The 26,444-nt window shown below is 59.3% G+C and overlaps 5 protein-coding genes across 6 annotated transcripts; 1 reads left to right on the top strand and 4 right to left on the bottom strand.

Annotated features, from left to right (window-relative positions):
• Positions 1-1,062: 1,062 nt before the first annotated feature.
• Positions 1,063-4,578, bottom strand: LOC136016551 (uncharacterized). The gene is made up of 2 exons (XM_065683907.1): positions 3,785-4,578; positions 1,063-1,296 (listed from the first exon to the last, which is right to left on the bottom strand). Exons 1-2 carry the CDS (start codon positions 4,232-4,234, stop codon positions 1,078-1,080), a joined length of 669 nt encoding a protein of 222 aa, XP_065539979.1. The 5' UTR covers positions 4,235-4,578; the 3' UTR covers positions 1,063-1,077.
• Positions 4,579-4,860: 282 nt separating this feature from the next.
• LOC136016557 (mediator of DNA damage checkpoint protein 1-like) lies at positions 4,861-8,934 on the bottom strand. The gene is given in 10 exon segments (XM_065683919.1): positions 4,861-5,305; positions 6,076-6,204; positions 6,206-6,262; positions 7,004-7,081; positions 7,209-7,430; positions 7,529-7,660; positions 7,916-7,969; positions 8,073-8,207; positions 8,269-8,794; positions 8,894-8,934. Coding segments are annotated over 10 exon segments (1,740 nt in total). The 3' UTR covers positions 4,861-4,939.
• Positions 8,935-9,125: 191 nt separating this feature from the next.
• On the bottom strand, positions 9,126-11,808 carry LOC136016554 (basic proline-rich protein-like). Its single transcript, XM_065683912.1, has 3 exons — positions 11,745-11,808; positions 10,457-10,505; positions 9,126-10,361 (listed from the first exon to the last, which is right to left on the bottom strand). The coding sequence occupies exons 1-3, from the start codon at positions 11,806-11,808 to the stop codon at positions 9,794-9,796; spliced, it is 681 nt and encodes a 226-aa protein (XP_065539984.1). The 3' UTR covers positions 9,126-9,793.
• Positions 11,809-12,014: 206 nt separating this feature from the next.
• On the top strand, positions 12,015-20,013 carry LOC136017603 (tubulin beta chain). The gene is made up of 4 exons (XM_065686024.1): positions 12,015-12,192; positions 15,084-15,192; positions 16,759-16,869; positions 17,399-20,013. Exons 1-4 carry the CDS (start codon positions 12,136-12,138, stop codon positions 18,454-18,456), a joined length of 1,335 nt encoding a protein of 444 aa, XP_065542096.1. The 5' UTR covers positions 12,015-12,135; the 3' UTR covers positions 18,457-20,013.
• A 468-nt stretch (positions 20,014-20,481) lies between these two features.
• LOC136017604 (flotillin-1-like) lies at positions 20,482-26,254 on the bottom strand. Of its 2 annotated transcripts, XM_065686025.1 has the most exons (12): positions 26,163-26,254; positions 25,962-26,037; positions 25,785-25,875; positions 24,789-24,932; positions 24,505-24,624; positions 23,880-23,975; positions 23,639-23,791; positions 23,175-23,356; positions 22,283-22,328; positions 22,017-22,154; positions 20,950-21,114; positions 20,482-20,860 (listed from the first exon to the last, which is right to left on the bottom strand). In XM_065686025.1, exons 1-12 carry the CDS (start codon positions 26,203-26,205, stop codon positions 20,828-20,830), a joined length of 1,287 nt encoding a protein of 428 aa, XP_065542097.1. In that variant the 5' UTR covers positions 26,206-26,254; the 3' UTR covers positions 20,482-20,827. The 2 variants fall into 2 exon arrangements, with proteins under 2 accessions (XP_065542097.1, XP_065542098.1); XM_065686026.1 differs by lacking the exon at positions 20,950-21,114.
• Positions 26,255-26,444: the final 190 nt, after the last annotated feature.

The raw sequence follows: 26,444 nt of genomic DNA, 5'->3' as shown, positions 1-26,444 counted from the left end.
TGTAAATGGGGTCCTGAAAGGGTAAAGCTGGGCTCCAATGGGGGTAAATGGGGTCCTGAGGGGGTAAATGGGGTCCGGAGGGGGTAAATCTGGGCTCCAATGGGGATAAATGGGGTCCTGAGGGGTAAATCTGGGTCCTGAGGGGGTGAATCTGAGTTCTGAGGGGGTAAATGGAGTCCTGAGGGGGTAAATCTGGGCTCAAATGGGGATAAATAGGGTCCTGAGGGGGTCCAATGGGGATAAATGGGGTCCTGAGGGGGTAAATAGGGTCCTGAGGGGGTAAATCTGGGCTCCAATGGGATAAATGGGGTCCTGAGAGGGTAAATCTGGGTCCTGAGGGGGTGAATCTGGGTCCTGAGGGGGTAAATCTGGGCTCCAGTGGGGACAAATGGGGTCCGGAGGGGGTAAATCTGGGTCCTGAGGGGGTAAGTGGGGTCCTGAAAGGGTAAATCTGGGCTCCAATGTGGATAAATGGGGTCCTGAGAGGGTCCAATGGGGATAAATAGGGTCCTGAGGGGGTAAATCTGGGCTCCAATGGGGATAAATGGGGTCCTGAAGGGGTAAATAGGGTCCTGAGGGGGTAAATCTGGGCTCCAACGAGGATAAATGGGGTCCTGAGGGGGTAAATAGGGTCCTGAGGGGGTAAATCTGGGCTCCAATGGGGACAAATGGGGTCCGGAGGGGGTAAATCTGGGTCCTGAGGGGGTAAGTGGGGTCCTGAAAGGGTAAATCTGGGCTCTAATGTAGATAAATGGGGTCCTGAGAGGGTCCAATGGGGATAAATAGGGTCCTGAGGGGGTAAATCTGGGCTCCAATGGGGATAAATGGGGTCCTGAGGGGGTCCAATGGGGATAAATGGGGTCCTGAGGGGGTGAACCTGGGTCCTGAAAGGGTAAATCTGACCTCCAAGGGGGATAAATGGCCTCACCCCCCCCCATACCCCCCCAAAAGGGGTTAAATTGGTATCTCCTGCCCCATAGAGAGGTGACACCCCCATTCCCCCCCCTCAAAGGGGTTCCATTGGGGCCCTGACCCCCATCTCCCCCCCCCGAAATCAGCCTCTTTTGGTGCTGCTCTTTATTGGGGGGGCCCCACCGGGCGCCGCCAGGTGCTGGGGGGGCCCCGGTTTGGGGGGGGGTTCTCGGTGGGGGGGGGCAGGAGGAAGGGCTGGAGCTGCAGGCGCTGCCGCAGGAGCCCCGTGAGCAGCAGCTCCGGGGAGGCCAAGGGCAGGCGGGAGCTCAGCGCCGGGGCCCAGCACCAGGCGTCCGCAGGGCAGGACACGACCACGCACCGGGGCTGGGGGGGGGGGGTAAAAATGGGGGTGAGGGTGGGGCACGGCGGCCCCTGATGTCAATGGGAACCCCCATTAAACATAATGGGGACCCCCAACATCAATGGGCACCCCCATTAAACATAATGGGGACCCCCAACATCAATGGGCACCCCCATTAAACATAATGGGATCCCCCAACATCAATGGGGACCCCCAACATCAATGGGCACCCCCCTTAAACACAATGGGGACCCCCAACAGCAATGGGCACCCCCCTTAAACACAATGGGGACCCCCAACAGCAATGGGCACCCCCCTTAAACCCAATGGGGACCCCCAACATCAATGGGCACCCCCCTTAAACATAATGGGAACCCCCATCATTAATGGGCACCCCCCTTAAACCCAATGGGGACCCCCAACAGCAATGGGCACCCCCCTTAAACCCAATGGAGACCCCCAATATCAATGGGCACCCCCCTTGAACATAATGGGAAGCCCCAACATCAATGGGCACCCCCCCTTAAACCCAATGGAGACCCCCAACATCAATGGGCACCCCCCTTAAACCCAATGGGGACCCCCAACATCAATGGGCACCCCCCTTAAACATAATGGGGACCCCCAACATCAATGGGCACCCCCTTAAACCCAATCGGGACCCCCAACAGCAATGGGCACCCCCCTTAAACCCAATGGGGACCCCCAACATCAATGGGCACCCCCCTTAAACATAATGGGAACCCCCATCATTATTGGGCACCCCCCCTTAAACCCAATGGGGACCCCCAACAGCAATGGGCACCCCCCTTAAACCCAATGGAGACCCCCAATATCAATGGGCACCCCCTTTGAACATAATGGGAAGCCCCAACATCAATGGGCACCCCCCTTAAACCCAATGGAGACCCCCAACATCAATGGGCACCCCCCTTAAACCCAATGGGGACCCCCAACATCAATGGGCACCCCCCTTAAACATAATGGGGACCCCCAACATCAATGGGCACCCCCTTAAACCCAATCGGGACCCCCAACAGCAATGGGCACCCCCCTTAAACCCAATGGAGACCCCCAATATCAATGGGCACCCCCCTTGAACATAATGGGAACCCCAACATCAATGGGCACCCCCCTTAAACCCAATGGGGACCCCCAACAGCAATGGGCACCCCCCTTAAACCCAATGGGAACCCCCAATATCAGTGGGCACCCCCCTTGAACATAATGGGAAGCCCCAACATCAATGGGCACCCCCTTAAACCCAATGGGAACCCCCAACATCAATGGGCACCCCCCTTAAACATAATGGGAACCCCCAACATCAATGGGCACCCCCCTTAAACCCAATGGGGACCCCAACATCAATGGGCACCCCCTTAAACACAATGGAGACCCCCAACATCAATGGGCAACCCTCAAACACAATGGGAACCCCCACCATCAATGGGCACCCCTTAAACTCAATGGGTAACCCCCAACCCAACGAGCACCCCTTAGACTCAATGGAGACCCCCATCATCAATGGGCACCCCTTAAACTCAATGGGCACCCCAAACCCAATGGGTACCCCCAAACCCAATGGAGACCCCCATCATCAATGGGCACCCCCTAAACCCAATGGGTACCCCACCAGCCAGTGGAGACGCCCAACATCAGTGGGTCCCCATTAAACCCAATGGAGACCTCCAACATCAATGGGCACCCCTTAGACCCAATGGAGACCCCCATCATCAATGGGCACCCCTTAGACCCAATGGAGACCTCCATCATCAATGGGCACCCCTTAGACCCAATGGAGACCTCCATCATCAGTGGGTACCCCTTAAACCCAATGGGCAACCCCCAACCCAATGGAGACCCCCATCATCAAACCTTACACCCAATGGGGACCCCCTGACAGCAATAGGCACCCCTTAAACACAATGGGAACCCCCAACATCAATGGCACCCTTTAAACCCAATGGATACCCCTTAAACCCAGTGGGCACCCCTTAAACCCAATGGAGACCCCCAACACCAATGGGCACCTGTTAAACAAAATGGGCACCCCCAAACCCAATGGAGGCCCCCATCATCAATGGGCACCCCTTAAACATAATGGGAACCCCCATCATCAATGGGCATCCCCTTAAACCCAATGGAGACTCCCAACATCAATAGGCACCCCCAAACTCAATGGCCATTTCCAAACCCAACGGGTATCCCTTAGACCCAATAGAGACCCCCAACAACAATGGGCACCCCTTAAACCCAATGGAGACCCCAATATCAATGAGCACCCCTTAGACTCAATGGGCACCCCTTAAACGCAATGGAGACCCCAACCCCAATGGGATCCCCCAATACCAATGGGGATGCTCCAAGACCTCTGTGACCCCCCCCAGCACCCAGCCCTCCCCCCCAACCCTCATTGGGACCACCGAGAACCCCCCCAAAAGGCTTTGAGGACCCCATTTCATCCCCTCCCTGGTGGCTTTGGGGCCCCTGCCCCATTGCTGGCCCCCTCACCCTATAGGTGCTGGGCATGGTGGGCAGGAAGGTGCCCCCGCTGCAGGTGATGATGTCCTTCATGTGCTCGGGCTCGGGGCGGACGCTGGGGGTGACGTGGATCTCATAGCCCTGAGGGGACAATGGGAATAATGGGGACAATGGGGACAATGGGGGATAATGGGGACAATGGGGGATAATGGGGACAATGGGGACAATGGGGGATAATGGGGACAATGGGGGATAATGGGGACAATGGGGACAATGGGGGGTAATGGGGACAATGGGGACAATGGGGACGAAGCCACTTGAAGAGGGGACCAGGACCCCTTCGGGACACCCTTGATGGGACCAAGTCAATGGGGCCACCATACGGCCATTGGGTGACGTGTTCGGCATTGAGTCCTCAATGGGGGCATTGGGGACCCATTGGGGACTATTAGGGACCACTGGGGACCCACTGAGATCCATTGGGGACCATTAGGGACCATTGGGGACCCATTGGGGACCATTAGGGACCACTGGGGACCCGTTAGGGACCATTGGGGACTGATTGAGAACCATAGCAGGCCATTAGGGACCACTGGGGACCCATTGAGGAACATAGGGGGCAATTAGGGACTATTGGGAACCCATTGGGACCCACTGGGGACCATTGGAGACTATTAGGGACCATTAAGGACCCTTTGGGGACCTACTGGGGGCCATTGGGGACCAACGGAGAGCCCCATCATCAGTGGGTACCCCTTAAACTCCATGGGCACCCCTTAAACCCAATGGAGACCTCCATCATCAGTGGGTACCCCTTAAACTCAATGGGCACCCCCAAACCCAATGGAGAGCCCCATCATCAATGGGTACCCCTTAAACCCAGTGGGCACTCCTGGACCATTGGGGTCCATTAGGGACCACTGGGGACCCACTGAGATCCATTGGGGACCATTAGGGACCATTAGGGACCCATTGGGGTCCATTAGGGACCCACTGAGATCCATTGGGGACCATAAGGGACCCACTGGGGTCCATTAGGGACCACTGAGGACCCATTGAGGACCATAGGGGACCATTAGGTACCCATTGAGGACCATAGGGGACTATTAGGGACTATTGGGGACCCACTGAGGACCATTAGGGACCATTGGGTACCCATTGAAGACCATAGGGGACTATTAGGGATTATGAGGGACTACTGGGGACCCATTGAGGACCATTAGGGACCATTGGGGACCCACTGGGGTCCATTAGGGACCATTGGGGACCCATTGAGGACCATAAGATACCATTAGGGACCATTGGGGACCCATTGGGGTCCATTAGGGACCATTGGGGTCCATTAGGGACCATTGGGGACCCATTGAGGACCATAGGGGACCCATTGGGGTCCATTAGGGACCATAGGGGACCATTGGGGTCACCTGGAGCAGGGGGGTGGCGGCGGGCGCGCTGCAGGGCCTGGGCCAGGCTGAAGCCGAAGTGCTGCTCCTGCTGCCGGTCCTGCACCAGGAAGGGGCCGGGGGCCAGGACGCGGCCACTGGTGGCACTCTGGGGACAACGGGGACAAGGCGGTGGCACCAAAGGGGGCCCCATGGGCGCCCTGTCCCCATTGTGCCCACTGAACACAAGGATCCCATCCCACTGTCCCCAAGCTCTTCCCATTGTCCCTAAGCTCTTCCCATTGACCCCAATGGCCATCATGACCCCAATGACCACCATGACCCCAAGCTCTTCCCATTGTCCCTAAGCTCTTCCCATTGTCTCCAAGCTCTTCCCATTGACCCCAATGGCCATCATGACCCCAAGCTCTTCCCATTGTCCCCAGTGGCCACCACGTCCCCAAGCTCTCCCCATTGTCCCCAGTGGCCAGCATGACCCCAATGACCACCATGACCCCAAGCTCTTCCCATTGTCCCTAAGCTCTTCCCATTGTCTCCAAGCTCTTCCCATTGACCCCAATGGCCATCATGACCCCAAGCTCTTCCCATTGTCCCCAGTGGCCACCACGTCCCCAAGCTCTTCCCATTGTCCCCAGTGGCCACCATGACCCCAATGGCCACCATGACCCCAAGCTCTTCCCATTGTCCCCAGTGGCCACCACATCCCCAAGCTCTCCCCATTGTCCCCAGTGGCCACCATGACCCCAATGGCCACCACGTCCCCAAGCTCTTCCCATTGTCCCCAGTGGCCACCATGATCTCAAGGCCCCCCCATGTCCCCAATACCCCCCACATCCCCAAGGCCCCCCGTGTCTCCAGTTCCCCCCATGTCCCCAGTGCCCCCCCACGTCCCCAAGTGTCCCCTGACCCCCATAGGACCTGATGGAGCCACTCGGGGGTGACGATGGGGACGCCGCGAGCCACCGCGCACAGGAACTTGAGGGTGCGCCGGATGCGGTCGGTGACCAGGTGGGTGCAGTCGAACACCGAGGTGGCCACGGACCCCCCCCAGTGAGCCCAGGGCCACCTCCATGGCCTTGGAGGCCACCAGGCCTGTGAAGAGAACCTGGGGACACGATGGGGATACAATGGGGACACAATGGGGGACACAATGGGGATACAATGGGGATACAATGGGGACACAATGGGGACACGATGGGGACACAATAGGGACAAGATGGCGATACAATGGGGACACAATGGGGATATAGTGGGGATACAATGGGGACATGATGGGGACACAATGGGGACAGGATGGGGACACGTTGGGGACACAATGGGGATACAGTGGGGACACAATAGGGACACAGTGGGGATACAATAGGGATACAATGAGGACACAATGGGGATACAATGTGAATATAATGGGCACACAGTGGGGACACAATGGGGACAGGATGGGGACACAATGGGGATACAATGGGGACACAATGGAGATACAATGGGGACACAATGGGGATATAATGGGGACACAATGGGGATATAATGGGGATACAATGGAGATACAATGCAGATACAACGGGGACACAATGGCGATACAATGGGGACACAATAGGGATACAATGTGGATATAATGGGGACACAGTGGGGACAGGATGGGGACACAACGGGGATACAATCGGGACACACTGGTGACACAATGGGGTGACACTGGGGACACAATGGAGAAACAATGGGGACACAATGGGGACTCAATGGGACACAATGGGGGACAGTGGGGACACAATGGGACTGCCATGGGGTGACACTGGGGGACACACTGGGGACCTCCCCAAGGTCCTGACCCCCCTTCCCCATCCCATAATACCTTCGGGGGGGAGGAGCCAAGGCTGCGCCGGGGGCGGAGCTGCGGTGCCTCCACCTCTATGGGCTCCTCCTCCTTATCCTAGGGGGGTGGAGCCACTGCGTTAGGCCACGCCCCCAGCCTGCTCTCCACCAATCAGCAACGCCCACACCCCACCTTAGCCCCACCCACCACCCTTTAGGTCCCGCCCCCCTCAGGCCATACCCACCTGCGCTCTCCTCCGTGATTGGCTGGTCCTTGCTCGCTGGGGGCGTGGCTTGGCCGGTGGGGGGCGTGGCTCCGCGAGGTGGCGCGCCAAGAGGCGGGGGCTGCGCCGCAAGGAGGCGGGGCCAAGGGCAGCCCCGCCCACCACCCCCTCCTCCGCTGAGGCCACGCCCCCTTTAGCTCCACCCCCTCGGCTCCTGGCCAGGCGGTGGCTGCGGCGGGGGCCCTGTGGATTGGTGGTGGGGGTCAGTGACGTCACAAAAAGAGGATTGTGACGTCACAATGAGGAGGGGCGGAGCTTACGCAAAGCCCCTCCCCACTCACCTCCTCCTTGGTCCCCTCCTTCGGGGGGGCCGGGGGGGGGCGGTTGGGGGGGCTCTTCCTCCTCTTCCTCCTCCTCTTGGGGGGGGCAGAAGAGCTGAGTGGGCTCCTCGGGGTCCCAACCTTGGGGTGAACCTGGGGGGGGGGGGGGACACACACATTTGGGGGTGAACCAGGGCTCTATGGGGGGTACCCAGGCCCATTGGGTGTACCCCAAGATGGGGGGGACACCCAGATATGGGGGGACGACACCCAAATATGGGGGGGGGCACATTGGAAGGGAGCCAAGTATCTGGTGATGGGGACCCCCAGGAGACCATGGGGGACCCCCACATGTGCAGAGGGGCCCCCTAGAACATGGGGGTACCCCCATGGGTCCAGGGCACCCACCCTGGTCTGCTGGAGGCAGGAAGCTCTGGGTGGGCTCCAGGAAGAGGTCAACATCTGGATGGGGAAGAGGAAGAAGAGACCATGAGGGGGGACCCCAACATCTGGGGGGGACCCCATAGAGGAGGGGGGGCACAGGCGGGGGGACCCCCCCACTTACCATCGCTGTCGCTCTCTGTCCCATCGGCACCACCGGAACACGAGTCCAGATGTGGGGATTTGGGGGTGGAAGCGTCCATTGGCACAGCTGGAATCGGCGCCGGGGTCTTGCCATTGTGTCCCTGGGCCCCAACATCTGGATTCGGGGCCACCGGGGGTGGGCTTGGGGTCGCCACATCTGGATCTGGGACATTCACATCTGGATCTGGGACAGTCACATCTGGATTTGGGGCCGCCACATCTGGATCTGGGGTCACCACATCTGGATTTGGGGTTGCCACATCTGGATCTGGGACAGTCACATCTGGATGTGGGGTCGCCACATCTGGATTTGGGGCCACCACATCTGGATCTGGGACAGTCACATCTGGATTTGGGGCCGCCACATCTGTATCTGGGACAGTCACATCTGGATTTGGGGCCGTCACATCTGTATCTGGGACATTCACATCTGGATCTGGGGTCACCACATCTGGATTTAGAGCCGTCACACCTGGACTTCGGGTTGCCACATCTGGACTTGGGGCCCTCACATCTGGATTTGGGGCCTTCATGTCTGGACCTGGGGTCACCACATCCGGATCTGGGACTTCCACATCTGTATTTGGGGCCTTCATGTCTGGACCTGGGGTCACCACAGCTGAATTTGGGGCTTCCACATCTAGATTTGGGCCTTCACATCTGGATTTGGGGCCCTCATATCTGGACTTGGAGTCGCAGCATCTGGATTTGGGACCTTAGCATCTGGCTTTGGGGTCGCCACATCTGGATTTGGGGTCACTGGATTTGGGGTCACAGCACCTGGATTTAGAGCGTTCATACCTGGACTTCGGGTTGCCATATCTGGATTTGGGTCGCCACATCGGGATTTGGGGCCTTCACATCTGGACTTGGGGTCACCACATCTGGATTTGGGCTTCCACATCTGGATTTAGGGTGGACACATCTGGATTTGGGACTGCCACATCTGGACTTGGGGTCACCACATCGGGATTTAGAGCCTTTACATCTGGACTTTGGGTCGCCACATCTGGATTTGGGGCCCTCGCATCTGGATTTGGGGCCCTCACATCCGGACTTGGGGCCGCCACATCTGGATTTGGGGCCCTCACATCCGGACTTGGGGCGACCACATCTGGATCCGGGCTTCCGTCGTCGCGGCTCGGGATCCTCCCTACGCCGCTCCTGGATTCTGGGGCCTCTTCCAGCTGTTTGGGGCCGTCTCGGCGCCGCTGCTCGCAACATCTGGATGGGCCAAGGTCCGGAACCGGATGCGGCTCCGGAGCTCCCGAACATCCGGCGTCGGAGCCACCTCCCCCCCATCGGTGTCGCTGCTGGGGGGGGAAACAGCTGGATCGGGGCGCACGGTCCCAACATCTGGAATCGGGCTCTCCAGCACCACCGCCGGGGCCTTCCAGGGCTGGAGAAAGCATTGGGTCAGGTCCTCATCTTCCACATCAGTATCAGCGTCCACCCCTTGGGGCCCCCCAACATCTGGCTTGGGCGTCTCCGCCACCAAGACGTGCTCCTTGCGCCACATCTGGGGTTCGGCACAGCCAACATCTGGGCTCCCCCCGTCCTCCTCCACATCTGTATCGCTCTCCACCAAGAGCCCGGCCTGGGGCCTTGGCCCAGGCAGGGGGGGGGTCTCGGGCGCCACATCTGGATCGGAGGCGTCCCCCTCCACATCTGTATCGCTCTCCCCAGCTGGGGGCTCGGCCTTCACAGCTGGCTCTCCGGGGGGCCAACATCTGGACGGGCTCCTTCCTCCTCCTCCTCCACATCTGTATCGCTGTCCACCGCCAGCAGCCGGTACCCAGGGTGGGGGGGGCCAACAGCTGGGCGGCCACCTGGGGGGGCCGCAACATCTGGATGGGGCTCCTCGCCCTCCGCGTCCGTGTCGCTGTCCACCGCCAGCAGCCAGGCTCCGTTATCAGGGCCCCCCACATCTGGACCGGGGCCGTCCGCCGCCACATCTGGCTGGCGCCTCACCTCCCTATGGGGGCTGAGGTGAAGGGGAGCCCCCCCCCAACCCCCGCTCCCTGCCAGATGTGGCCCATCCGCACCCGCATCCTTCCGGGGGCCCGGGGCGGGGAGCGGCCCCACATCTGGATCTGGGCTACTGGGGGCCCCCAGGCGCTGCCTTTTGGTACCCCCCACATCTGGGTCCGGGCTGGGGGGGGGCGCAGCCGCTGGGTGCAGCCGCCCCCCCCCCCCGGGGCTCCGCAGCGCTTCCGGATGCTCCGAACATCTGGGCGCACATCTGGCTCCTCCGCCGCTGGTCCCTGCCCTAGGGAGGCCACAGCTACTTGGGGGGGGGGGGGGGGCTTTAGGGCACCCCAATACTTGAATTGGGGGGGGGGGGAGGGGCGGGGCAGGACCTACCAGTGCCCCCCATGGTGCTGAGGCTTTGGTGGTGCCTTCGGTGCATGGTCTGGGGGGGCAACAACAACTGCCCCATAGAAACAATTGCCCCCCCCCCACCAGTCACCCCCAAACCATCCCCCCCCCCCCAATGTGTCTAACCACTCTAAATAGCCCCTTGGCTTCTAAATGCCCCAGGGACCCTCCCAACTGCCCCGTATGACCCCAAACTGCCCCAAAAGGCCCCAGCTGCCCTATATGACCCCAAACTGCCCCTCGACCCCCCCACCCCCCAACTGCCCCATATGACCCCGAACTGCCCCAGGGACCCCCCACCTGCCCCAAAGACGCCCCCAAACTGCCCCATATGACCCCAACTGCCCCTCAACCCCCCCAACTGCCCCAAAACTGCCCCATATGACCCCAAACTGCCCCTCGACCCCCCCCAAACTGCCCCATATGACCCCAAACTACCGCATATGACCCCAAACTGCCCACAAGGCCCCCAGATGCCCCATAGGACCCCAAACTGCCCTGGGGACCCCCTAACTGCCCCATATGACCCCCAACTGCCCCTCAACCCCCACCAACTGCCACATATGACCCCAAACTACCCCATATGACCCCCAACTGCTCCACAAGGCCCCCAACTGCCACATAGGACCCGAAACTGCCCCTCAACCCTCCCCCAACTGCCCCATATGACCCCAAACTGGCCCTCGACCCCCCCCAAACTGCCCCATATGATCCCAAACTGCCCCATATGACCCCAAACTGCCCCACAAGGCCCCCAACTGCCCCATAGGACCCCCAACTGCCCCATAGGACCCCCAACTGCCCCTCGACCCCCCCCAACTGCCCCATATGACCCCAAACTACCCCACAAGGCCCCCAACTGCCCCACAGGGCCCCAAACTGCCCCTCGACCCTCCTCCAACTGCCCCATATGACCCCAAACTGGCCCTCGACCTCCCCCAAACTGCCCCACAAGGCCCCCAACTGCCCCACAGGACCCCAAACTGCCCCATAGGAACCCCAACTGCCCCATAGGACCCCAAACTGCCCCACAGGAACCCCAGCTGCCCCATAGGACCCCAAACTGCCCCATAGGACCCCAAACTGCCCCATAGGAACCCCAACTGCCCCATAGGACCCCAAACTGCCCCACAGGAACCCCAGCTGCCCCATAGGACCCCAAACTGCCCCATAGGACCCCAAACTGCCCCTCGACCCCCCCCAACTGCCCCCTATGACCCCCAAGTGCCCCATAGAACCCCCCCAGCCCTCCTCCAGGGCCGCCATCACTCACCCCTCCCGCGCCATCGGAGCCCAAGCCCCGCCTCCCTCACCCCATTGGCCAGCCGTCCACGCATCCCCGCCCATCGGTCACGCCATTGGCTCCCGCGCACGTCGGTAAAGAGAGGCGGAGGGGCGGTCCTCCGAGGGGACGGGGCGGTGCTAAGGGAGCCCGTCCAATGGGAGCGCGGCGGGAGGGTGGTGCTGACCAATGGGAGCGCGGGGCCGGGCGGCACCGCCTTGTGTATATGAGGCGCCGCGGGGCCGCCGGAGCCGCCATTGCTGCCGCCGACCGCCGCCGCTGCACTCAGCGCTCGGGTCTTAAAGGGGCCGCTCCACCGCCACGCTCCATCCACGACCGGGTGGGCCCCACCGCTCCGGCACCGTCACCGCGCACCGCCACCATGAGGGAGATCGTCCACATCCAAGCGGGACAATGCGGCAACCAGATCGGGGCCAAGGTGAAGGGCGGAGGGGGGGGGGGGCTGCAGCGGGACACAGGGGTGGGCCCCCCCCCCTTCATCCCTCCCACCGCGGCGCGGCCCCTTTAAGAAGCCCCTCCCCTCAACCCAGACAAAGGCGGACCCGAATCGGGGTGATTTTAGCCCAAAACGACGCCTTTCCCGCCCGCGAAGGGGAATCGAGCGGTTTTGCCCCAAAAGCGAAGCGCTTCGGGCCCAAAATGGAGGTTTTTGGCCTCAAAACGTGCCCCCCCCCCCCACTTATCACGCGGCTCAAAATGGCGGTTTCCCGCCGCGCCTCAGGGGAGCGGCGCCCGAAAGCGGCTCAAAAAGCGCCGGATTTTGCCCCAAAACCCCTCTTTTTTACCCCAAAACTGCTGCTTTTTCCTGCCTAAAACACCTTTTCGAGGTATTTTCCCCCAAAACGTCAGGTTTTGGCCCGATTCGCCCATTTCCAGCGTTAAGCCCCAAAATGACGGGATTTAGCCCCAAAATGGGAGTTTCCCCGCGCGAACTGTGCTTTAAAATCCCAAATTGCGCTGGTTTTACCCCAAAAGCGCATCCATCCGCCCCTTCGCTGCGTTTCCAGTCGCGTTTTTGCCCTAAAAAGCCCTTTTCCGACCCTTTCAAACCGGTTTTTTACCAAAATCCGCCTTTTTCGGCGTTAAAATGGAGGTTTGTACCCCCAAAATTAAGCTTTTTGCCCCCAAAACCGGGGCGTGGCGCCCCCCGGGGCTTCGGCAACCAAAAAGGGGGTTTTCTACCCCAAAAATAACGAGATTTAAGCCCAAAATGAAGCTTTGCACCCCCAAAACAGGGGCGTGCCGGCCCTCAAGGGGCTCTTGGCTCCAAAATGGGCTTTTTTCGCCCCAAAACCGCGCTTCTTTTGTCCCAAAATGGCGATTTTCTTGAACAGCCTTAAAATAGGGGGTGGGTTGGTAAAAATAGAGGTTTTTTAGCCCCTAAATCGAAGGTTTTGGCCTCAAAATGGGAGTTTTCAGTGCCCAAAGGGGGGTTTTCACCAGCGGAGGAAGCTTTGTTCTCTATGAGGAAAACTTGAGCCCTAAAATCCGCATTTTTGCCCCCAAAAGGGAGATTTTCTCCTCGAAATGAAGCTTTTTTGCCCCAAATCATGGGTTTTGACCCCAAATTATGGGGTTTAGCCCCAAAATGGGGTTTTTTAGCGCTAAAAGAAGCCTTTTTGCCCCCAAAAGTGCCAAAGTGGTGCTTTCCCCCCCGCCCAGGAAGAGCTTTGTTCTCAGAAACAGCATTTTCCCGTCCCCAAAAAGGAGCTTTTTTGCCCCAAAAGGGCCTTTTGAGTGGGAAAAAAGAGCTTTTCGGCCCCAAAAAGGGTTTATTTCAGCCCCAAAAGGTGCTTCTGCTGCTAAAAGCAGGGCGATCCCACCCCAAAATGGAGGAATCCAGCCCCAAAATGGAGGGCTGCGGCTGAAGAATCGCATCTTTGTGCTCCCAAAAAGCAGCTTTTCTGCCCCAAATTCCGCCGGTTTGGGCCCAAATTAGCACTTTTTTACTCCTAAATTCGTTTTTTTTAACGCAAAATGATGCTTTGAGCCCCAAAATGACTGTTTTAGGCCCCAAAACGGGCTCTTTTCCACGCCGGAATGGTCTTATTGCTGCTTCACAATAGGGGTTGTCCCCTTTTAACCTGGTTTTTAGCCCCAAAACGGGTGGTTTTCGACCCAAAATCAACCTTTCCCTTCAAAAATGATGCTTTTTGACCTAAAATCCACGTTTTCAGCCCCAAAACAGTTCCTTTGTGTCTCCTACCAACTTTGCCCCCCCCCAATGGAGGCTTTGAGCCGCAGAATGCTATCTTTGTTCTTCAAAACGCCTCAAATGAGCTTTGTGGACGCCAAATTTCACCCCAGAAATGGGGTTTTCAACCCCCAAAAAGCTGTTTTTCGCCCCAAAATCCCTTTTTCCACCCCAAAATTCCTGTTTTTTCCATGTTTTCAGCTCGGAATGGAAACCTTTTTGTTCCCAAGCCACATTTTATAGCCTTAAAATGGCATTTCCCCCCCCCCCAAAATTAGTTGTTTTTATTACCCAAATGGACTTTTCCGTCCCATTATGACCATTTTAGTCACAAAATCCCCTTTCTCCACCCCAAACCACCATTTTCAACCAAAAAGAGCCTTTTTAACCTCGCTCAGCTCCAGAAAATGCACCTTTTCAGTGTCCAAAACGATGCTTTTTAACCCAGATCGCCTTTTTTAACCCCTTTCTTCACCGTCAGCTCCAAAATTGGGGGGTTTGGACCCATTTTCACCTTTAGGGCGTGGCTCTGCCCCCCCCCAATGACCTTGAATTGGGGGGGTTGGGGTCCCCATTGCCTCCCAAGGGGCACATTTTGAGGCCAAACCCCTTGATATTGGCACTTCCCCGTTTACGAGGGGTGGGTTTGGGGGCAGAAAAGGGTAAATTTGGGGGAAAAAGCGGCATTTTTGGAGGCGCCGCCATTCAAACCCTGCTTCCGGTTCCCGCCCGCCCGTTACTTTGGCCACGCCCCCTCTGCAGCCACCGAAGCCACGCCCCTCTCGGAGGGCTCCACCCCCATTGGTCGGCCTCCTTGCGGCCCCTCCCATGCGATCAAGCCACGCCCCCCCCTCCCGTTCTACTCTCCCACCCCTTGGGCTGGCTCCTCCAATCAGCTTCCAAAGCTCAACCCCTCCCAGCCAATGGGGCTTCTCCTCCCCGTTAAGCTCCACCCCCTTTTAAATCACAGCTCTCTTCATTCATCCCCAGCCCCTATGGGACCAAGGGGAGGGGTGGAGCCTTCTTGGTTCCTCCCCTCTCATTGGAGGGGAAAGGAAAGGGGGCGGGGCCTCGTTTTGACACCCCCCTCCCCTTTCTTCTCCCCCCCCAATTAGTTCTGGGAGGTGATCAGCGATGAACACGGCATCGACCCCACCGGCACCTACCATGGAGACAGCGACCTCCAGCTCGACCGCATCAGTGTCTACTACAATGAGGCCACCGGTAGGATGTCCCCATCACCACCATGTCCCCATCACCACCATATCCCCATTGCCACCACGTCCCCATCACCACCACGTCCCCATCATCACCACGTCCCCACTATCATATCCCTATCACCATCACGTCCTCATCACCATGTCCCCATTGCCACCATGTACCCATCACCACCACATCCCCACCATCATATCACCATCACGTCCTCATCACCATGTCCATATTGCCACCATGTCTCCATCATCACTGTGTCCCCACCATCATGTCCCCATCACCACCACGTCTTCATCAACACGTCCCCACCGTGTCCCCATTGCCACCGTGTACCCATCACCACTGTGTACCCATCACTGCTGTGTCTCCACCATCATATCTCCATCACCACCACATCCCCATCACCACCATGTCCCTATTATCGTGTCCCCACCACCATATCCCCATCACCACCATGTCTCCATCACCATCACATCCACATCATCGTTTCCCCATCACCACGTCCCCATCATCATATCCCCATCACCACCACATCCCCATCACCGTGTCCCCACCATCATATCCCCATCACCGTCATGTCCTCATCACTGTCTCTCCAATATATCCCCATCACCACCACATCCCCATCACCACCATTTCTCCATTATTGTGTCCCCACCGTCATACCCCCATCACCACCATGTCTCCATCACATCCCCATCATGTTGTTCCCATCACCACCATGTCCCCACCATCATATCCCCATCATCACCACATCCCCGTCACCATGTCCCCACCACAACATCCCCATCATCACCACATCCCCATCACCACGTCCCCATCACCATGTCCCCACCACCCCATCCTCATCATCACCACATCCCCATCACCACGTCTCCATCATCACCACGTCCCCATCATCACCACGTCCCCATCACCACATCCCCATCATCACCACATCCCCATCACCATGTCCCCACCACCAAGTCCCCATCATCACCACATCCCCATCACCATGTCCCCACCATCACGTCCCCATCACCACCACATCCCCATCACCATGTCCCCACCACCCCATCCCCATCATCACCACATCCCCGTCACCATGTCCCCAACACCACATCCCCATCATTACCACATCCCCATCACCATGTCCCCAACACCACGTCCCCATCACCACCACATGCCCATCATCACCACATCCCCATCACCATGTCCCCACCATCACGTCCCCATCACCACCACATCCCCATCACCATGTCCCCAACACCACGTCCCCATCATCACCACATCCCCATCACCATGTCCCCACCACCACATCCCGATCATCACCACATCCCCATCACCATGTCCCCATCACCACCACATCCCCATCACCACCACATCCCCACCATCATATCCCCATCATCACCACATCCCCATCACCATGTCACCACCACATCCCCGTCATCACCATGTCCCCACCACCCCATCCCCATCATCACCACATCACCATGTCCCCACCACCACATCCCCATCACCATGTCCCCACCATCACGTCCCCAATCCCCACCACATCCCCATCCCCACCCCACTTTGGTGACACGGTGCTGTCCCCAGGGGGGAAGTATGTGCCGAGGGCCATCTTGGTGGACCTGGAGCCTGGGACCATGGACTCGGTGCGCTCAGGACCCTTTGGGCAGATCTTCAGGCCGGACAACTTTGTTTTTGGTGAGTGCCCGTCTCCTGTGCGGTGCCCATCTTGGCCATTGCCTTCATTGGGTGGCCATCACCATGGGGTTGGCTGGTGGACCCCCACTGCAGTGGGTCCCCATTCACACATCCCTCCTCAATGCCCCTCAAGTGCTTGGCACAATGGGGCAGGTCCTTGTTGTCCCCTTCTTGGTGGCCATGGTCTCCTGTGATGTCCCCCAGTTGGGTTTTGAGGTCCCCATAGGGGTTGTGGGGCCCCACATTAGGTTAAAGAGGGTTGTGGAGGACGTGGGTGTCTTGTAGCAGCTCAGGGTGCCCATGGAGGTACCCAAGTTGGGGGGGATCCTCAAGAAGGGTCCCCAAGGAGGTTGATGGAGACCCACAAGGATGGGATCAAGGTCTCTATGGGGGGGTCAAGGTTGGCTTTGAAGGCCCCCAGCAATGGGATGGGTGCACCCAAGGTCTTTAAATGGGGTTGGGGGTGTTGGGAGGAGGATGATGGTGACTCCCCCCCCCCAAAATGTGTTGTTTCCCCCCCCCTCCCCAGGTCAGAGCGGTGCCGGCAACAACTGGGCCAAAGGCCACTACACAGAAGGGGCTGAGCTGGTGGATTCAGTGCTGGACGTGGTACGGAAGGAAGCGGAGAGCTGCGATTGCCTCCAAGGCTTCCAACTGACCCATTCCTTGGGGGGGGGCACGGGCTCCGGCATGGGCACCCTCTTGATCTCCAAGATCCGCGAGGAATATCCCGACCGCATCATGAACACCTTCAGCGTGGTGCCCTCGCCCAAGGTGTCGGATACGGTGGTGGAGCCTTACAACGCCACCTTGTCGGTGCATCAGCTGGTGGAGAACACGGATGAGACCTATTGCATCGACAACGAAGCCCTTTACGACATCTGCTTCCGTACCCTCAAGTTGACCACCCCGACTTACGGGGACCTCAACCACCTCGTTTCGGCCACCATGAGCGGGGTCACCACTTGCCTACGCTTCCCCGGCCAACTCAACGCCGATCTCCGGAAGTTGGCCGTCAACATGGTCCCGTTCCCTCGGCTCCACTTCTTCATGCCTGGCTTCGCTCCGTTGACATCCCGAGGGAGCCAACAATACCGGGCCTTAACGGTACCGGAGCTCACCCAACAGGTCTTTGACGCCAAGAACATGATGGCCGCCTGCGACCCGCGCCACGGGCGTTACTTGACGGTGGCGGCCGTGTTCCGGGGCCGGATGTCCATGAAGGAAGTGGATGAGCAGATGTTGAACGTGCAGAACAAGAACAGCTCCTACTTTGTGGAATGGATCCCCAACAACGTGAAGACGGCCGTGTGCGACATCCCCCCCCGCGGCCTCAAGATGGCCGTCACCTTCATCGGCAACAGCACGGCCATCCAAGAGCTCTTCAAGAGGATCTCGGAGCAGTTCACGGCCATGTTCCGCCGCAAAGCCTTCCTCCATTGGTACACGGGCGAGGGCATGGACGAGATGGAGTTCACCGAGGCCGAGAGCAACATGAACGACCTGGTCTCCGAGTACCAACAGTACCAAGACGCCACCGCCGAGGAAGAGGAGGACTTCGGCGAAGAGGCCGAAGAAGAAGCCTGAAGGGACGGAGGTGGCTTGGCCATGGATGGAGAACACCCCCCCCCCCCCCGCCCCTTCAATGTCCTTGGAGAGCCTTCATCGTCCTCGTCTTCCGTTGTCATCCTCAGAGCCCCCCCCCCCCGCCCCGGCCTTGGTGGCATCGGGGTCGTCGTCCTGTGCTGCGCTGGTGTCATCGGGGAGCGTTTGGTCTTTGTTGTGTGTGTGTCCCCCCCCCTGCCCCATCCTGCTCTTTGGAATGGTGCTGGTCTTCATCCTCCTCCTCCTCAGGGAGCTGGGGTCCGGCAGGAGAAAGCTCTTTGGTACTGGAGAGCCTTCATCCTTCGTCATGGTCAATGGAGAGTCCTTGTCCATCATGGTCAATGGAAGAGCCTTCATCATGGTCAATGGAGAGCTCTTGTCCATCATGGTCAATGAAGAGTCCTTGTCCTTTGTCATCGTCAGTGAAGAGCCCTCGACCATCATCATCCTCACCAGAGAAACCCAACTCTTCATCACGGTTCCCAAAGAACCTTCATCATCGTCAAGGAAGAGCCTTCATGCTCAATGAAGAGCCTTCATCCTTCACCATGGTCAATGGAAGAGCCCTTGTCCGTTATGGTCAATGGAAGAGCCCTTGCCCTTCATCATGGTCACCAGAAATACCCAACTCTACATCATGGTCTCCAAAGAGCCTTCATCATCGTCAAGGAAGAGCCCTTGTCCATCATGGTCAATGAAGAGCCTTCATCCTTCACCATGGTCAGTAGAAGAGCTCTTGTCCATCAGGGTCAATGGAAGAGCCCTTGTCCTTCATCATGGTCAATGAAGAGTCCTTGTCCTTCATCATGGTCACCAAAGAGCCTTCATCATCGTCAAGGAAGAGCCCTCATCCTTCATGGTCAATGAAGAGCCTTCATCATGGTCAATGGAAGAGCCCTTGTCATTATGGTCAATGGAAGAGCCCTTGCCCTTCATCATGGTCCCCAAAGAGCCTTCATCATCGTCAAGGAAGAGCCCACGTCCATCATGGTCAATGAAGAGTCCTCGTCCTTCATCACGGTCTCCAAAGAGCCTTCATCATGGTCAATGGAAGAGCCCATGTCCATCATGGTCAATGGAAGAGCCCTCATCCTTCATCATGGTCCCCAAAGAGCCTTCATCATCATCAAGGAAGAGCCCGCGTCCACCGTGGTCAATGAAGAGCCTTCATCCTTCACCGTGGTCAATGGAAGAGCCCTCATCCACCACCACCACCATCATCATCGTCACCACCACAGCGTCCCAGCACCCTCATGGGCACTGAGGAGCCTCCACTTCATCCCCATCACCCGAGGCCACCGCGTCCCCACCGCCGGGGGGGTGACACCGCTAAATTATTGCCATCCCCCCCCCCCCTCCAAAATGGGCTCTCCCATCCCCTCCCCCCCCCCCCCCCCCCCCCCGTGTCCCCTCCCTTCATTTTGGGCCATTTTTCCCCTTTTTAACCTTTTTCCCCTTTATTTTTTGTTGGTTGGGTTTTTTTTTTTCATATTGAAAAGCCGCCCCCGGGGCCAGGAATAAACCCGGGATGGAAAATTCCCCCCCCCTCGCCTTGTCCCATGTCCTTGGTCCCCCTTTCCCTGCCCCATAGCACTTGGGGGTCACCAGTGGCCCTTGAGTGGGGTCCCCAAAGGCATCAGGAAGGAGCCAGGCCTGGGGTGGGTGCAGCAGCTTTAATGATGGGGGGGGGGACGTGGGGACACATCCCCCCCCCACTTTGGGGACAAGCCAGGCCCTGGGGTGGTGGCACTTGGGTGACAGAGGCTGTGGGGTGGTGGCCCCATGGGGACAATGGGCTCTGGGTTGGTGGCACCATGGGGACAATGGGCTCTAGGGGGCTGTAGGCACTATGGGCACATGGGGTTGATGGCCCCATGGGGACAATGGGCTCTCATTGATGGCACCATGAGGACATAGGATTCTACATTGATGGCCCCATGGGGACAATGGGCTTGGGGTTGGTGGCACCATGGGGACAGGGGTTCCAGGGGGTTGTGGGCACTATGGGGACATCGGGTTGATGGCCCCATGGGGACAACGGGCTTGGGGTTGGTGGCACTGTGGGGACAACGGGCTCTAAGGGGCTGTAGGCACTATGGGGACATAGGGTTGGGGCTGATGGCACCATGGGGACAATGGGCTCTAGGGGGCTGTAGACACTATGGGGACATGGGGTTGGTGGCCCCATGGGGACAATGGGCTCTAGGGGGCTGTAGGCACTATGGGGACATGGGGTTGATGGCCCCATGGGGACAATGGGCTCTCATTGATGGCACCATGGGGACATGGGTTCTACGTTGGTGGCCCCATGGGGACAAGGCTCCAAGGGGTTGGTGCCCCTTTGGTGTCCCCATCACCCCTGGCACTCGCTCTTCTTCTGGCTGCCCTATGGGGACAGAAAGGACCCTGAGGAGCTGCCCCCAGGCACGGGTACCCCCCCCCCCCCCCTTGTCCCCATTGTCCCCAAGGGCAGACCTGGGTGATGCTGACGCCGCTCAAGGCCTCGATGGCGCTGGGCAAGCGCGTGACCACGTCCAGGACCTCCCCCGGCAGCCGCGAGACCCCCATGGGCCCGGAGGCGCCGGCCACCAGCGTCACCCGGCGCGTCCCCAGCAGCGGCTGCGCCACCGCCTCGGCCGCCTGCCCCCGCAACAGGCCCGGGTCAGCCCGGAACGGGGCTGCGGGGCCCCGGATACCCCCAAATCGCCCCCGGAATGAGAGCGCAGCGCCCAAAATACCCCCAAATCGCCCCAAAATACCGAAAAATGAAAGTGCAGCACCTAAAATACCCACAAATCACCCCAAAACACCAAAAAATGAGAGCGCAGCACCCAAAATACCCCCAAATCGCCCCAAAATACCCAAAAATGAGAGCGCAGCGCCCAAAATACCCTCAAATCACCCCAAAATACCCTGAAATAGGAGCACAGCGCCCAAAATACCCCAAATCACCCCCAAAATGCCCATAAATAAGAGCACAGCACCCAAAATACCCCCAAAATACCCCGAGATAGGAGCGCAGCACCCAAAATACCCCCAAATCACCCCAAAAATAAGAGCACAGCACCCAAAATACCCCAATCACCCCCAAAATGGGGGTGCAGGACCCAAAATATACCCCAAAATAGGAGTGCACACCCCAAATACCCCCAAATCGCCCCCAAATACCCCAACATGAGTGCGCAGCACCCAAAATACCCCCAAATCGCCCCAAAAAACTGAGCTCAGCACCCAAAATACCCCCAAATCACCCCAAAATAAAGGTGCAGGACCCAAAGTACCCCCAAATCACCCCAAAATAAGGGTGCAGGACCCAAAGTACCCCCAAATCACCCCAAAATGAGGGTGCAGGACCCAAAATACCCCCAAATCACCCCAAAACAGGAGCGCAGCACCCAAATACACACACTACCACCCCCCCCCCCAGCCCCTATGTTCCATACCAAGGACCCCACCTCCATGGGGGGGGGGGACGGACCCCAAAATACCCCATGGGGACCCCCAAACCCCCCCTTTTGGGCCCCCCCAAGCCAGCCCCATACCTGGGGCAGGCGCTGCAGCACCATCTCCACCACGGCCGCCTCCTGGTACTGCCCAAAGGCTTCAGCCTTGGCCGCCGCTTGCGCTGCTTCTGCCCTGGCCCGGGCGGCCACGGCGGCTGCTTTGGCCGCCCCTGTCACCTGCAGGGGACCCCCGAGCCCCCGCCCCACACATTGGGGTCGGGGGGGGGGGCTCTGACCCACACTTGGGGGGCAGAGCCCCATAAGTGGATGTGTGACTCCCCCCCCCCCCCCCCCCCCAAACTCACCCTCATGGCTTCGGCTTCTGCCTCTGCCTGCAGGATCAGCTGGGACCTGGAGGGCGGAGCGTCAGAGGGGGCGTGGCTTCATGGGGAGGAGCCCTAAGGGGCGTGGTTTGTAGTGGGAGGGGCTTGAGGGGGTGTGGTTTTGGGGGCGTGGCTCCTTTTTGAGGGCAAGGCGGTGATGGGACCCCTCTTAAAGAGGGTGTGGCTTGGTAAAGCTCTCTTAAAGGGGCAATGGCATCAAGTTAGGCAGTAGGTCCCACCAGTGAGGGTTGGAGGACTGGGACGGGGCTCCCTCTTAAAGGGGCAATAGCATCAAGTTAAGCAGTGAATCCACCAATGAGGCTTGGTGGAATGGGATGGCGCTCCCTCTTAAAGGGGCAATGGCATCAGGTTAGGGAATAGGTCCCACCAATGAGGCTTGGAAGACTGGGATGGGGCTCCCTCTTAAAAGGGCAATAGCATCAAATTACAGAATGGGTACCACCAATGAGGCTTGGAAGACTAGGACAGGGCTCCCTCTTAAAGGGGCAATGGCATCAGATTAGGCAGTGGGCTACACCAATGAGGCTTGGTAGAGCGAGACGGGCTCCCTCTTAAAGGGGCAACAGCATCAAGTTAGGCAGTGGGTCCCACAAATTTGGGGGTGGGGCTTAGTAGACTGGGATGAGGCTCCTGCTTAAAGAGGAAATGGCATCACGATAGTGGGTCCCACCAATGAGGGTGCAGCCTGGTAAAGCTCTTACAGGTGCAATAGCATCAAGTGCAGTAGCATCCCACCAATGAGGCTTAGTAGAATAGGGCGGGGCTCCCTCTTAAAGGGGCAATGGCTTGGGAGACTGAGTTGGGGCTCTCCCTTAAAGAGGCGACACTGCCCTTAAAGGGGCCACGTCCTCACCGCTGCGCCTCGGCCAGGCGCTCGAGCCGGTACCGCTCGGCCTCGGCCGGTTTGCGGACCGTGGCCTCCAGCTCCAGCTCCCGGCGCCCGATCTCGTGCTCCTGCAGCTGCGCCCGCTGCGCCCGCTCCACCACCAGCACCTGCGCCCGCTGCTCCTCGATCTGCTGCTTCGTCTTTGCCACCTACACCCCCCCCCCCCCAAAAAGGGACACCCAATGGGTGGGGGGCACCCCAATGTTAAGGGGAGAAGCCACCATTGGGGTGGGTTAGGGGGGACCACGATGCTTGGTGGGGGGGACAAAGCATCCTGGGAGACGCAGCTCTTGGATGGGGGGATGTAGGGATCTAAAGGATGGGGGTATCCAGGAGAGGGACCAAGTGTGGACCAAGGGATGTGGGGGGGAGGCAAACACACACACAGAGGGGCTATGGGGCACCATGGAAGGGGTTGGGGGGGGTGGTACCTGCAGCTCATAGGCCAGGTCGGCCGTGGCCTTGCGGGCGCTGACGGCAGCGTCGCACTGAGCCTGCTGCAGCTCGAAGTCGCGCTGGGCACGAGCCATGGCCGCCTCGCTGAGCAGCTGCGCCGAGACCTGCTCCTGCCGGGCACGGGCCTCCTATGGGGGGGGGGGGCACAGAGAGGGGCATCGTGGGCACGGGGACATTGAAGGGGTTGGGGGGATGCCAATGGGGTGCGGGGCTCACGCGGATCCCGGCGTCCCTCTTGGCCTCGGCCTCTCCGACGCGGGCGTCGCGCTGCACTTGTGCTGTGCGGCCCTTGCCCAGGGAGTGCAGGTAGTCCTGGGGACAGGGGGACAAGGGGACAAGGTCACCCCCCACTGTCCCACCGGCCATAGGAGACAGTGGGGGATGGCCCTGGGCTTGTGTGGTGTCCCCAGGGTCGCTGTCGTCATCCATTGTTCCCCTCCCCATATCCACATCCCTTGGCCACTGATCCTATCCCCATGTCCCCATCCCCAAATCCCCATCCCTTGGCCACTGTCCCCATCCCTACATCCCCATCCCCATATCCCTGTCCCTTGGCCACTGTCACCACCCCCATGTCCCCATCCCCATGTCCCCATCCCCATATCCCTATCCCATGCCCACTGTCCCCATCCCCATATCCCCATCGTTTGGTCCCTGTCCCCATCCCCACATCCTCATCCCATGCCCACTGTCCCCATCCCTATATCCCTACTCCCACATCCCCATCCCTATATCCCCATTCCCATATCCCCATCCCATGCGCACCGTCCCCATCCCCATGTCCCCATCCTTTGGTCCCCGTCCCAATCCCTGCCTGTCCCCACCATGTCCCCAGTGCCACCTGGTCATCATGGATGTCCTTCAGGGTGTAGCTGACCACGCTGATGCCCATATTGACCAGGTCGGATGAGGCCACGTTGAAAACCTGCTCCGAGAACTTCTGCCGGTCCTTATAGATCTCCTATGGAATAGGCGGAGCTTAGGGATGCAGGGGGTGGAGCTTCAAGGGTGGGGACCCAATCAGAGCAAAGCTTCAATGGTCAGGAGCCAATTGCAGCAGGGCTTCCATTGGGACTTAGGGATGAATGGGGCTTTAAAGGGGGCTGTGTCGTGCCCCCCCCTTACCTCCACGGTCATGTGGGCCATGATGGCGCGCTGGTGGCCCTCCAGGGTCTCCAGGGCGATCTGGGCGATCTCAGCCTCCGACTTGCCCAGGAACATTTGGCAAGCGGCCGCCAGCATCTCCTTGTTCTGCCCCTGGATCTTCACCTGCTCCCAGCGGGGCCCATTCAGCCTCGTACCCCCCACCCCCTTTAAGGCTGATGGGATGCGGCCCCTTTAAGAAGCTGCTCCTCCATAGGGGCCTATTTAAGAGTTTAAGATTGAGGGCGAAACCACCACGGTGGGGATTAGGGGGGTGCATTGCCCTTTTAAGAGGGGGCTGCACCTCTTGCACAGGGACCCACCACTACAAGCCCCTTATGGGGGGGGGGGGGGGGGTGTGTGTTCACAACAGCAGGACCCATTTAAGGGAGGGAGTCTTAATAGAGAGGAGAAAGAGGAAGGGGACAAGGAAAGGATTCCCCCCCCCCAGCCCCTCATTGAAGGGGGGTCCACACCATGGCAGGACCCTTTTAAGGGGGGGAGTCTTAATGGAGGGGAGGAAGAGGAAGGGGACAAGGAAAGGATCCCCCCCCAAAGAAGATGATCCCCCCCCCATCAAACCCCTTATAGAGGGGGGGTCCTCACCATGGCAGGACCTTTTTAAGGAGGGGTCTTAATAGAGGGGAAGAAGAAGACAAGGAAAAGGATCCCCTCCCCCAAGCCCCTTATAGAGGGAGGGGTCCACACCATGGCAGGACCCTTTTAAGGGGGGGGTCTTAATGGATGGGAGGAAGAGGAAGGGGAGAAAGAAGATGATCCCCCCCCCTCATCAAGCCCCTTACAGAGGGGGGGTCCACACCATGGCAGGACCCTTTTAAGGGGGGGGGGTTGTCTTAATGGACGGGAGGAAGAAGCAGGGGAGAAGGAAGGGGATTTCCCCCCCCCCCCCCAGCAGCATTGGGTGGGTCCCACTTAAAAGGGGCTGTACCAAGTGCATGGGGAAGCGGGGGGGGGTACCTGCGCGATGCCGGTGACGGAGATGGGCACCCCATGGCGGGTGTACACCTTCTCGCTGCGCACGTTGAGGGTCAGCGTGTTGAGGGAGATCCTAAGGGGGGGGGGGGACACACACAGCTCCAAGCGCTGCTCCCAATTCCCTATGGATAACAACACCCCCCCCCCCCAATTCCTCACCTTTGGATCTGCTGCAGGCACGGCACCACCAGCACCCTGCCCCCGGCCACCATGACGGGGGGGCTGCGGCAGAAACCTGTGGGGACGGCCGCTGTCATGGACAGATCCAAAGCGGGGGGGGGGGGGGGGGGGGATGATATGGATGGGAAGGGGGAGGGGGGTTATGGATGATAAAGGTGGGGGGGGGGGATCGCGGCTCACCCGACACCACCATGGCCTCGTTGGGGCCACACGTGAAGAACATCGCGGCGGGGACCCGGCCTGAGGCGCGGTGATGGCCGCCGAACCCCCCCCCCCCCCGCCCTTCAAGGCGGAGTAGCACCTCCCTGTTCTACCCAGCAACCGATGGCGTCACGGGAGCCCCGCCGCTCCCATTGGCTGCGCCGCAGAAAGGGCGGGAAGGAGGGAGGGGAAAGGGAAGAAGGAGGACGGGCGCCATCTTGAGGCGCCGCCTCCATCTTGAGGCGCCGCCTCCATGTTGGG

This window comes from Lathamus discolor, chromosome 6, assembly GCF_037157495.1.
Source record: "Lathamus discolor isolate bLatDis1 chromosome 6, bLatDis1.hap1, whole genome shotgun sequence".
Taxonomy (NCBI): Eukaryota; Metazoa; Chordata; class Aves; order Psittaciformes; family Psittacidae; genus Lathamus; species Lathamus discolor.
This window is presented reverse-complemented; position numbering and strand designations above follow the sequence as displayed.

Bases quoted from the DNA above. Each gene is read 5' to 3' on its own strand.
- LOC136017603 (XM_065686024.1), top strand. From the start codon at position 12,136: ATGAGGGAGATCGTCCACATCCAAGCGGGACAATGCGGCAACCAGATC. The intron at 12,193-15,083 runs GTGAAGGGCGGA...CCCCCCAATTAG, and splicing joins GCAACCAGATCGGGGCCAAG to TTCTGGGAGGTGATCAGCGA. The intron at 16,870-17,398 runs GTGAGTGCCCGT...CCCCCTCCCCAG, and splicing joins GCCGGACAACTTTGTTTTTG to GTCAGAGCGGTGCCGGCAAC.
- LOC136016554 (XM_065683912.1), bottom strand. From the start codon at position 11,808: ATGCGTGGACGGCTGGCCAATGGGGTGAGGGAGGCGGGGCTTGGGCTC. The intron at 10,506-11,744 runs GTGAGTGATGGC...TTGCCCCCCCAG, and splicing joins GCTCCGATGGCGCGGGAGGG to ACCATGCACCGAAGGCACCA. The intron at 10,362-10,456 runs GTAGGTCCTGCC...TGGCCTCCCTAG, and splicing joins CAGCACCATGGGGGGCACTG to GGCAGGGACCAGCGGCGGAG.
- LOC136017604 (XM_065686025.1), bottom strand. From the start codon at position 26,205: ATGTTCTTCACGTGTGGCCCCAACGAGGCCATGGTGGTGTCGG. The intron at 25,876-25,961 runs GTGAGGAATTGG...CCCCCCCCTTAG, and splicing joins TGCCTGCAGCAGATCCAAAG to GATCTCCCTCAACACGCTGA. The intron at 20,861-20,949 runs GTCTGCCCTTGG...CTGTCCCCATAG, and splicing joins GCGGCGTCAGCATCACCCAG to GGCAGCCAGAAGAAGAGCGA.
- LOC136016551 (XM_065683907.1), bottom strand. From the start codon at position 4,234: ATGGATCTCAGTGGGTCCCCAGTGGTCCCTAATAGTCCCCAATGGGTC. The intron at 1,297-3,784 runs GTGAGGGGGCCA...CCCCCCCCCCAG, and splicing joins CCATGCCCAGCACCTATAGG to CCCCGGTGCGTGGTCGTGTC.